This window comes from Zootoca vivipara, chromosome 2, assembly GCF_963506605.1.
Source record: "Zootoca vivipara chromosome 2, rZooViv1.1, whole genome shotgun sequence".
In the NCBI taxonomy this organism is placed as follows: domain Eukaryota; kingdom Metazoa; phylum Chordata; class Lepidosauria; order Squamata; family Lacertidae; genus Zootoca; species Zootoca vivipara.
The window spans coordinates 120,587,372-120,599,758 of NC_083277.1; the positions used below are offsets into that span (position 1 = coordinate 120,587,372).

Consider the following 12,387-nt stretch of genomic DNA (forward strand, 5'->3'; position numbering starts at 1 on the left):
TGGTCCAGAGGCATCTGAAGAGTCAAAGGCTCCCTATCCCTGGCTTAACTGTGCACTGATTATTCTACTCTACTTTTCATGCCAAAGACCTGTCAGGCTGACTAATATTACAAGAAAAAATGAGCATTGTATCCAGAGGAAGTTGAGTGGAACGCTTTTGAATAATAAGACTTCCTTGGCTTTCTTTTATACCACACCTCCATTTCACCTCCCAGAAGCCATTCTGAGACTTGGTGGGCCCTCTGGAACAGTGGGTTATTGCAGCAACCCTCCTGCTCCACCAACGCAAATTGTGCCAATGTATATTGCAGTTGAGAAGCAGGCAAGCATGACTCCCAGACCTGTCTTTGCCACCACCAGCCCACTTCCATTCTGATTGAATCATATATTCTTCTCTGTTGTGGCATCCAGGTGGGGAGGTTTAAACCTTCCGTTACAATGGAGATGAAAAGAACCCAGCCTGGTTGGGTGAAGCCAGCAAACATGGTCTGGGGTGTGGGGGGGGGGCTTGCAGAAGGCTGGATGGGAGGGTCTGGTGGGTAAGAGGCTCCCCATCCCTACTTTGAACCTAAACCAAGCAGTTGGGAGAAACTGACAAAAGAGAAGAGAGTACCTTCCATGTGGTATTGCTGGATGTGCTTCCCGTAGCAGAACTCGTACGTCCACCAGTCCTTGGTCTGAGTGAAAAGGGAGAAGTTAAAGCCTAGGTGATTTGGCTGAAGCAAAAAATATTGTTGTAAGAGCCCCACTGCATTATAATTCTCTTGAAATATTACACCCAAATTCCGCAATGCCTAATCATGCAAATGAGTGGAGTGGACATGGAAGTGTTGAGTTTCACTGAAGTTTTGGTTATAAAAGTGGGGAAAACTCAAGGACTCAGGAGTGGAGAGGGGGGGAGGGGGAGGCAGAGAAGAATCATCTCAATGGAGTTTTAATAAGGCTGCAAGATTCAAGTTAGCATTTTAGCAGAGTACTGGCTTCCGGTTCCGCTCTGCCTTAAAGGAGGCAGTCCCCATGACAGCAAGAGATTGTTGGCGAAGGAAAAACAAGGATGATTGAGGGTAATCATCCTTGCAAATTTCTCCAGGGACAGGGGGAACGGGCTTCACTCGCAGTTCGTTAACAGAGTACCCAGGGATGGCTTCCACTGTTTCTCTTCTTGCGTCTGGTCTCCCAACATTGAATCCCAACCCTTAGCACAAAGTCACCTTGATAAGGCAAGGAGCCACTTCCATGGGCTTAAGCAGTTCTGAGATCCCAAGTCCACTGTAACTCCGTGGGTGCTCCTCTTTCTCCTGGTGGATCTTCACCGCGGCAGCAGGTAGCCGACACTCGTACATCTGCTTGTATTTGGATGAGATACTCACCACATCAGACGAAAGGCTCTGGGAAGGTATAAGCAAAAGAGCTGGGTGAGAAGAGATAAATTAGCTGCAGGCAGCAGCCTGACCTCCCCAAAAGGACAAGGGAAGCAGGAACCCAGAAGATACAAGCAGCAAGAACAGCACTGAGCTTTGCCTTTTGCTTTTGATGGAGAACCAGTCTCTAGACACTTTAAAGTGGTTCTTTGGATCCACCATGTGAGCCTGTTATCTTAGTCAACAAGGCTGTCCAGCCACTGGAAACACCACACGGGACAAAGGCTAAAGCATGAGTTTTTTATTCATTTATATTTATTTTTAGGGGAAAAGACAAAAGTCAGACTTTGCTGTGATGCAACATCTTGCCTCTTGGGGGAGAGTCAGTGCCAGGGGGAAGTACACATTTTGGCTGGCTACTAAACCCAACCTTGCAGACTACTGATTATTATATTGATAATATCACCACAGGGGAAAAGTTCCATTTGGACTTGCCTTATTCCTGGTACCAAGATATTTTGGTTGGGTATATTTACAAATGCAGCTGGGCTTGCTTTCAAATAAATCTGCGTAGATTTGAGCCTGTAACCCGTTTTACCACCAGTACAGTCACTCTAGGCAGAGCCACATTTATATACAGTATACGTAATACACACATGCGTGCGCGCACCCACCCACCCACCAAGGTAACCCAAATTCTGCCCACTATATTTTATGCAAGTCAAGCAATTTGCATCCATGTACATGTAAGTTACAGGGAGGATCAAGGAAGTATATAGGGCGGGCAATGAACCCGCTACCAATTGCTTGGCCCCTTCCCAGCTTCAGCAATTATGCTACGCATTGCCTACATTTTCCTGCTGATCTTTATATTACTACTGCAGCCTCTACTACAACTATCCCACCTTTCCTCCAAGGAGCTCATGGTGTCGTATGTGGTTCTCCTCCTTCCTTTTTATCCTCCCAACAACCCTGTGAGGTAGGTTAAAGCTAAGAGGCACTGACTTGCCCAAAGTCACCCAGTGAGCTTCATGGCTGCATGCGGATTTGAACCCTGGCCTCCTAGAACCTAGTCCAACACTGAATAACTACCGTAATACAACACAGCAGCTCTAACCGGGGGGGGGGGTGAGGAAAACTCTTGGCCAGAGGCTTCATTGTGCCCAGCAGATGCTCTAACACATGGGTAGGCAAGCTAAGGTCTGGGGTCCGGATATGGCCCAATCACCTTTTAAATCTGGCCCGCGGATAGTCATGTTTTTACATGAGTAGGATGTGGCCTTTTATTTAAAATGCATCTCTGGGTTATTTGTGGGGCCTGCCTGGTGTTTTTACATGAGTAGAATGTGTGCTTTTACAGTGATACCTCGGGTTACAGACGCTTCAGGTTACAGACTCCACTAACCCAGAAATAGTACCTTGGGTTAAAAACTTTGCTTCAGGGTGAGAACAGAAATCGTTCTGCGGTGGCAGCAGGAGGCCCCATTGGCTAAAGTGGTACCTCAGGTTAAGAACGGACCTCCAGAACAAATTAAGTTCTTAACCTGAAGTACCACTGTATTTAAAATGCATCACTGGGTTATTTGTGGGGCATAGGAATTTGTTCATTCCCCCCCCAAAAAAATAGTCTGGCCCCCCACAAGGCCTGAGGGACAGTGGAATGGTCCCACTGCTGAAAAAGTTTGCTGACCTCTGCTCTAACACCACCCACAATTACCCTCTAATCATGCCCGCCCCAATGTGACAACAGCACAGTTGTTCACACAAGAACCAATAGTTTCTGTGTATGGAATACATTCCACGCACCTTGTATTGAAGACCTTGTGTGTATGGAAGACCTTTACGTTCCTCTCAAGTGTAGATATGACCTGAGCAATGCACATTTACATAGCAATAACAGCATGTATTCATTTACATAGCAATTTACATAGCATTTACATTACATTTACATAGCATTTACATTACATTTACATAGCAATAACAGCATCCTTCATGGATCAATGCCTTGTCGTGGCGAAGGGGCTTGAACAACTCAGAGAAGCTATGAGCTATGCCATGCAGGGCCACCCAAGATGGACAGGTCATAGTGGAGAGTTTTGACTAAACGTGATCCACCTGGAGAAGGAACTGGCAAGCCACTCCAGTATCCCTGCCAAGAAAACTCCATGGACAAAGACAACAGGCATATAAAAGTTATGACGCTGGAAGATAAGCCCCTCAGGTCGGAAGGCGTCCAACATGCTACTGAGGAAGAGCGGAGGACAAGTACAAGTAGATTCAGAGCTGATGAAGCGGCTGGGCCAAAGCCGAAAGGACGCTCAGTTGCGGATATGCCTGGAAGCGAAAGGAAAGTCCGATGCTGTAAAGAAAAATATTGCATAGGAACCTGGAATGTAAGAACCATGAATAGAGGTAAGCTGGATGTGGTCAAAAATGAGATGACAAGAATAAATATCGACATCCTGGGCATCAGTGAACTAAAATGGAAGGGAATGGGTGAATTCAGTTCGGGTGACTATCATATCTACTACTGTGGGCAAGAATCCTGTAGAAGAAATGGAGTGGCCCTCATAGTCAACAAAAGAGTGGCAAAAGCTGTGATGGGATGCAATCTCAAAAATGACAGAATGATCTCGATACGAATCCAAGGCAGACCTTTTAACATCACAGTAATCCAAGTTTATGCACCAACTACCGGTGCTGAAGAAAGTGAAATTGACCAATTCTATGAAGACCTACAACACCTTCTAGAAATGACACCAAAGAAGGATGTTCTTCTCATTACAGGGGATTGGAATGCTAAAGTAGGGAATCAAGAGATAAAAGGAACAACTGGCAAGTTTGGCCTTGGAGTTCAAAATGAAGCAGGGCAAAGGCTAATAGAGTTCTGTCAAGAGAACAAGCTGGTCATCACAAACACTCTCTTCCAACAACACAAGAGACGACTCTACACATGGATATCACCAAATGGGCAGCATCGAAATCAGATTGATTATATTCTCTGCAGCCAAAGATGGAGAAGCTCTATACAGTCAGCAAAAACAAGACCTGGAGCTGACTGTAACTCAGATCATCAGCTTCTTATAGCAAAATTCCAGCTTAAACTGAAGAAAGTAGGAAAAACCACTGGGCCAGTAAGATACAATCTGAATCAAATCCCTTATGAATACACAGTGGAAGTGAGGAACAGGTTTAAGGATTTAGATTTGGTGGACAGAGTGCCTGAAGAACTATGGATGGAGGCTCGTAACATTATACAGGAGGCAGCAACGAAAACCATCCCAAGGAAAAGGAAATGCAAGAAAGCAAAATGGCTGTCCAACGAGGCCTTACAAATAGCGGAGGAGAGGAGGCAAGCAAAATGCAAGGGAGATAGGGAAAGATACAGGAAACTGAATGCAGATTTCCAAAAAACAGCAAGGAGAGACAAGAGCGTCTTCTTAAATGAGCAATGCAAAGAAATAGAGGAAAACAATAGAATGGGGAAAACCAGAGATCTGTTCAAGAAAATTGGAGATATGAAAGGAACATTTCGTACAAAGATTACCATAATCAAGGACAAAAGTGGTAAGGACCTAACAGAAGCAGAAGACATCAAGAAGAGGTGGCAAGAATACACAGAGGAATTATACCAGAAAGATATGGAGGTCTCGTACACCCCAGGTAGTGTGGTTGCTGACCTTGAGCCAGACATCTTGGAGAGTGAAGTCAAATGGGCCTTAGAAAGCACTGCTAATAACAAGGCCAGTGGAAGTGATGATATTCCAGCTGAACTATTTAAAATTTTAAAAGATGATGCTGTTAAGGTGCTACACCCAATATGCCAGCAAGTTTGGAAAACTCAGCAATGGCCAGAGGATTGGAGAAGATCAGTCTACATCCCAATTCCAAAGAAGGGCAGTGCCAAAGAATGCTCCAACTACCGCACAATTGCCCTCATTTCACACGCTAGCAAGGTTATGCTTAAAATTCTACAAGGCAGGCTTAGGCAGTATGTGGATCGAGAACTCCCAGAAGTGCAAGCTGGATTTCGAAAGGGCAGAGGAACCAGAGACCAAATAGCAAACATGCACTGGATTATGGAGAAAGCTAGAGAGTTCCAGAAAAACGTCTACTTCTGCTTCATTGACTACGCAAAAGCCTTTGACTGTGTCGACCACAGCAAACTATGGCAAGTTCTTAAAGAAATGGGAGTGCCTGATCACCTCATCTGTCTCCTGAGAAATCTCTATGTGGGACAAGAAGCTACAGTTAGAACTGGATATGGAACAACTGATTGGTTCAAAATTGGGAAAGGAGTACGACAAGGTTGTATATTGTCTCCCTGCTTATTTAACTTATATGCAGAATTCATCATGCGAAAGGCTGGACTAGATGAATCCCAAGCAGGAATTAAGATTGCCGGAAGAAATATCAACAACCTCAGATATGCAGATGACACAACCTTGATGGCAGAAAGTGAGGAGGAATTAAAGAACCTTTTAATGAGGGTGAAAGAGGAGAGCGCAAAATATGGTCTGAAGCTCAACATCAAAAAAACCAAGATCATGGCCACTGGTCCCATCACCTCCTGGCAAATAGAAGGGGAAGAAATGGAGGCAGTGAGAGATTTTACTTTCTTGGGCTCCTTGATCACTGCAGATGGTGACAGCAGTCACGAAATTAAAAGACGCCTGCTTCTTGGGAGAAAAGCAATGACAAACCTAGACAGCATCTTAAAAAGCAGAGACATCACCTTGCCGACAAAGGTCCGTATAGTTAAAGCTATGGTTTTCCCAGTAGTGATGTATGGAAGTGAGAGCTGGACCATAAAGAAGGCTGATCGCCGAAGAATTGATGCTTTTGAATTATGGTGCTGGAGGAGACTCTTGAGAGTCCCATGGACTGCTAGAAGATCAAACCTATCCATTCTTAAGGAAATCAGCCCTGAGTGCTCCCTGGAAGGACAGATCGTGAAGCTGAGGCTCCAATACTTTGGCCACCTCATGAGAAGAGAAGAATCCTTGGAAAAGACCCTGATGTTGGGAAAGATTGAGGGCACTAGGAGAAGGGGACGACAGAGGACAAGATGGTTGGACAGTGTTCTCGAAGCTACGAACATGAGTTTGACCAAACTACGGGAGGCAGTGGAAGACAGGAGTGCCTGGCGTGCTATGGTCCATGGGGTCACGAAGAGTCGGACACGACTAAACGACTAAACAACAACAACAGCATGTATTCATATTAGCAAAGCAATTATTCACCAGTGTGTCCCTCAACAGTCAAACATACAATCAGCAATGATTACACTACAAACACGCAAAGCCAAGGCAAGGTCACCGTGAGCTAAGCTCCAACTGACCAGCCAACTGCAACCAAGCCCTCCAGAACATTCGCAGGTGTAAAGTACAAGCCAGATTTAGACTGTTGACAGAAAGCGGCTCCTCTTTTTTGCCTGAAAACCACTTGGCAGAAAGTCAAAACCCTCTCATTCATACAAATCACTCCCTTTTGAAAACTAACGGAGAGACAGGCTCTGTTTTTGCAGTCCTATAGGGGCAGAAAAGCATCAGCCACAAAGAACAGCAGAGCAGTATAGCAGGAGTAACTTGTTCCTAACTGGAAGAGCACTCTGTTTCTGCACATTTGTGGTTCTGGGCATTTCTGATGGATCCAGACCAAAATGTATTTTCCAAAAGCTGAGCTCAGTTTTTGGATGAATTAAATGATGCTCACAGTGGTGAGTACCACACTCATTTTTCCTTTGCAGAGCCACAGTTTTCAGAGTGTTTTAACAATCAATCGCTCTTCACAGGGAACTGTGGGAATTGTGGGTCTTATAAGGGGAATGGGAGGTGTCTTCTAACAACTCTCAACACCCCCCCTTTTAAAAAAATATTTTTATTAAAGTATGAGAATTTTACATACATTATATTCTCTCCTTCCAATTTTTAATTTCCCGTACCATTTTTTCTTTCCCTTCCCACCCCCTCCCCCACCCATAATCCATTTGAAGGGTTCAAACAGTTGTCCTCAGCCACGGGCACAATGTCTTTAATTTCCACTGAATGTCTTCTGGTCCAGTAGTTGTTATCCATTGAAGATGGGGGTTCCATCTGGTCCTTATAATAGTAGACTTGGCCCTCCATGTTATTTCCTGTGACGTTACTGCCACAATGTCTGACTGAATAAATTCAAACAAATAATTAGCCCAGACCTCTACTGTTCACCCCTCCCCACCCTTTCTCTACACCCTTTCTCTAGAAGTTCTCTGGGGACTTCTAATCAGTGTATCTGAAGAAGTGTGCATGCACATGAAAGCTCATACCAAAATAAAAACTTAGTTGGTCTTTAAGGTGCTGCTGGAAGGAATTTGTTTATTTTTTATTTTTTTTCCAACCTAAAGCTATTGTTGCCTTTCCTGCTAGTATCATTGCTTTGAAGGTGTGCTGGTCACCTTTCTCTATGGCCGTGTTTCCTAGTATACCCATTGTCATAAGATTGAAGTCTATAGGTAACTTCACTTTAAAAACTTCATTAATAACCTTAAGGATTTTATTCCAAAATCCCCTTACCTCTGGGCATTCCCAACACATATGGGAGAACCATCCCTTGGCTTGTTCAGTGCCAGCAGTTAGGGTTCAATCCTGGTATCATATTAGCTAGCTGGGCCGGAGTTCTATACCATTTTAGAAAGAATTTTAGTTCGAGCTCCCTAAATTTGCTTACTTTAATCTCATCTATTCCTTTCATTATCCTTTTGACCTTTGATTCGCTAATTTGTTCTTCCTTACTCCACATCTTTTGAATAAGTTGGGTTGTCAGTTCTTTATTTGTAAATAAAGGTATTTTTACCTATCATTCCTTGTTTAGTTTTTTCCATTTGTTTATATAGTTCCTCTATTGGCTCTTCTACTCTCATATTTCCTATCTCTTGGGCTTTAAGAATTTTATTATATAACCCTCCAATTTTTAACCAGTATTGGTTACCTATGTTCTCTGTTACAACTCTCAACACCCATAGAATCATAGAATCGTAGAGTTGGAAGAGACCACAAGGGCCATCAAAGCATTCTTGACATATCCCTGTCAAGCCTCTGCTTAAAGACCTCCAAAGAAGGAGACTCCACCACAGTCCTTGGTAGCAAATTCCACTGCTGAACAGCTCTTACTGTCAGGAAGTTCTTCCTAATGTTTAGGTGGAATCTTCTTTCTTGTAGTTTGAATCCATTGCTCCGTGTCCGCTTCTCTGGAGCACCAGAAAACAACCTTTCTCCCTCCTCTATATGGCATCCTTTTATATATTTGAACATGGCTATCATATCACCCCTTAACCTTCTCTTCTCCAGGCTAAACATACCCAGCTCCCTAAGCCGTTCCTCATAAGGCATTGTTTCCATGGAAATGGAAAAAAACTGCTTTGGCCCAGTTGTCTAATCTGTTAAGGTTATTTTGAAGTGTGATCCTGTCCCCTGGGGTATTAGCCACCCCTCCCAATTTGGTGTCATCTGCAAACCTGCTCAGGATGCCCTCAAGCCCATCACCCTTAACAAACTACAGCAACCGAAATTCTTTGGGGGAAGTTGTGAACGTTTAAAGTGGCAGCATAGCACTTTAAATGTATGGTGAATGTGGCCTAAATCAAGGATCATGATTTGTTGCACCAGATACTACCGTAGAGGAACAAAGTGGGAGCTAACTCCATGTTCAAAGTAACTATTGATTACTGTAAGGTATCAACATGGTCAATTCAATATTACTCTTTTACTCCCCAATATAAAGCAGCACCTCAAACCGCCCACATATTTGTTGTGATTTAGAGCTCTCTTAGGCTGCAGTCCTATACCTACGTATCTGGGGACAAGTCCAACTGAACCCAGTTGGGCATATTTCTGAGCAGAAATGTATAGGATTGTGTTGGACAGTTTTTGTGCTGTCGCAGCAAACTACATCTGCAAAAAAGCTGGAAAGGTAGCCTCTCAATGTGCCACTGAAATCAAGCTCTCTGTGCTAGATTTCTAAGTGACATATTTATGGATGTTAAAACCTGATGTTGGAATTTCATTTTAAGATGCCGCTCAGTAGCTGCAGAATCCCTGTACAATTTTAGAGCACACTAGAATGCATTGTTCCAAGGAGACAAACCACAAGTGAAACCCAAAATTTCCCCAACCACATTGTGAAGGAAGATTTGGCATGGCACACAGTACAGTGGTATCTCGCAAGACGAATGCCCTGCAAGACGAATTTTTCGCAAGAAGAATGCGTCTTGTGAATCACGGTTTCCCATAGGAATGCATTGAAATTTAATTAATGCGTTCCTATGGGCAAAACAGAAATTTCAATGCATTCCTATGGGAAACGGCGAATCGCAAGACGAATTTTTCGCAAAACGAATTGACTCGCTGGACAAATTAAATTCATCTTGCGAGGCACCACTGTATGTCTCCTGAGTAGCTTAAAGGTAAAGGGACCCAGCACTTGCAGTATCCCAAGCTCCATCACTTGCAAGGGAACAACACACGGGAAAACCGAATGGTTAAGCTGTCAATGCCTTCAGGGAACAGCTACTTCTATTAGGGAGGCTCTTTTTCTTTTGGAGAAGGGATGCAGTTTTACAACAGATACATTCTTATGAGAGTCAAAACACTACTAAAGCAAAAGCAGGTACACCCACACTTGTGCTAATGAAAAATGACTCCTTATGTAAAACAGAATATATTAGCCAGGCTTTTTTTTAACTATATGAGAGAGACATCAGTATCAAAAATCCAAATACTGCAGAATCACAGAAAAGGGGAAGTTCATCACTGAGAGGGCGTGGAATGAACACACTGTGTAAATTACACTCATTTGTTTATGTTGCAAGCTTCAAACTCCAGTAGTCAGAGACATGGTTGGGCAGCTGACATCTTGGTGCTTCAGGAAGCATTGCTTTCAAAACAGTAAAGGTAAAGGGATTCCTGACCATTAGGTCCAGTCGTGACAGACCCTGGGGCTGCGGCGCTCATCTCGCGTTATTGGCCGAGGGAGCCAGCGTACAGCTTCCAGGTCATGTTGGCCAGCATGACTAAGCCGTTTCTGGCAAACTAGAGCAGCACACGGAAACGCTGTTTACCTTCTCACTGTAGCGGTCCCTATTTATCTACTTGCACTTTGACGTGCTTTCAAACTGCTAGGTTGGCAGGAGCTGGGACCGAGCAATGGGAGCTCACCCCGTCACGGGGATTCGAACCGCCAACCTTCTGATCGGCAAGCCCTAGGCTCTGTGGTTTAACCCACAGTGCCACCCGCGTCCCCTATTCAAAACAGTAAACATGCAATTAAAGGTGCACCTGAGGGGCATAAATAGTTTCCAGGCTGTACCCATAACTGATTACTAACTAAGATACTGCTGCAGAGCAGCTTTCTCCAACCCGGTACCTGCCAGATGCTTTGGATTACAACTCCCATCAGCCACAGCATGCAAAGCCAATGGTATGGGATGATGGGTGCTGTAGTCCAAAGCCCCTGGAGGGCACCAAGCTGGGGGAGGTGAGTGCAGAAGATGCCCATAGCTGGGTACTGCCACTTCAAGACTACAAATTTTCTACCAAGACCTGTCCCATTAACTGAAGGAGCAAGTTTCCCTTAAAACAAAGGCTGCTGCTATCCTATAAATATTGCCTATAATTATATCTCAGGAAAATCATATGCATCACACTTTGAGAAACTCAGGTCCTGCTCAATTCTGCCACCTTGGAAAAGACCAGACCCTCCATGGGTCTGTTGCCTTCCCTTCCCTTCCCTAAGAAGGCAGGAAGCAAAGAAAGGAGCAGGGCCGTCTCAAGCATGTCGGGCGCCCGGGCACCATGGTGCGGAGATCGCTCCGGCACCCCCGCCCTAATGGGTGGACACAGTGCACGGCGCGGCAGCACCCTGGCGCCCTGCGCCACCCAGCCAACCCCTAGAGCCGGCCCTGGAAAGGAGAGAGGGAGAGAGACACACACACAGAGAGAGAGAGACAGAGGAGCCATTTGGCTTTGCCAGGTTTAAGTCAGTCCTCTGTAAAAACCACAAAGGAGATCAAGGACAATAGCACTCAAGCCACTTAAAAGAAGTATTTAAATTCAAATTCCTCAGGGTCAACTACAACACAGATGATGCAAGACTCAGGTGTGATGATGCAACCCTTGCTAGAGTAGTAAACATACACTGGTGCCACTGTTCTTGAAAAGGGCAAGGATGCAAGCAGCTGTAGAAAACAGAACAGCAGTCAAGGAGCCTGAACAGGATGATTAGGGTTTGAGTGCCCACTGCTATTATGTGTCCACAGTCAAACATCATCAAATATACCATGAAGCCAAGAACGTCCTAGCTAAAGGGCAAGGGTGAGAGCTTTTTACAGATCCTACATGCATTTTGGGAAAAATCAACTCCCCTTTATTAATAATGACGACTAAACCACTGAGCCTAGGGCTTGCCGATCAGAAGGTCGGGTTCAGGGGTACCTTTACCTTTACTAGGCAGAGTAATCCAAACCCCAATCCACCATGTTGTATGGAGGGAGGGAGCACTCCATATGCCCACCAAAATGGCAGACAGAAGCTGCAACTGGTGGTGGCCAGCAGGAAACCCCAAATCATGGTGTTTTGGACTGGGCTGGCACAAAATTGGCTGGATTCTGGGGTAATTCTGCTACTGTCATAAGTCGGCAACAGGCCTGACCTGTGTCTGTTCACTGCACCAGCCTGGGGCTTGGCACAGCAAAGAGTATTTTTCCCTGCCTCTGTTGCCCACACCTTCCACCATGAGCAGCAGGACAGCAGATGCAGCCATGGCTACACTATGTCACAAAGTCCAGCCGCTGCTAGCCAGAGGGGTGGCATGATTGCTTAGTTCCTTACATTTTTAAAGAAGTTTTCAATTTGAGTTATCCATGGGTTAGCCAGGATAGGTACTCAGCCTCTTGAACACCATTATTATGTTAAGTGTATAAAAAATTAAATAAAATATAGATGACTACAAATATGTATAATTTAATTTAGTTGTTAAAGGTTAAGGTAAG

At 44.6% G+C, this 12,387-nt stretch overlaps 1 protein-coding gene across 4 annotated transcripts in view; it reads right to left on the minus strand.

The window, feature by feature from the left end:
- The window catches only part of OS9 (OS9 endoplasmic reticulum lectin), a 36,011-nt gene that overhangs the window by 22,082 nt on the left and 1,542 nt on the right, over positions 1-12,387 (minus strand). For all 4 annotated transcript variants that reach the window (XM_035102731.2, XM_060272155.1, XM_035102727.2 and 1 more), the window contains exons 2-3: positions 1,212-1,388; positions 614-677 (exon numbers count right to left, since the gene is read on the minus strand). In XM_035102731.2, the coding sequence (XP_034958622.1) occupies positions 614-677; positions 1,212-1,388 (241 nt within the window). The remainder of the gene's footprint in view (positions 1-613; positions 678-1,211; positions 1,389-12,387) is intronic.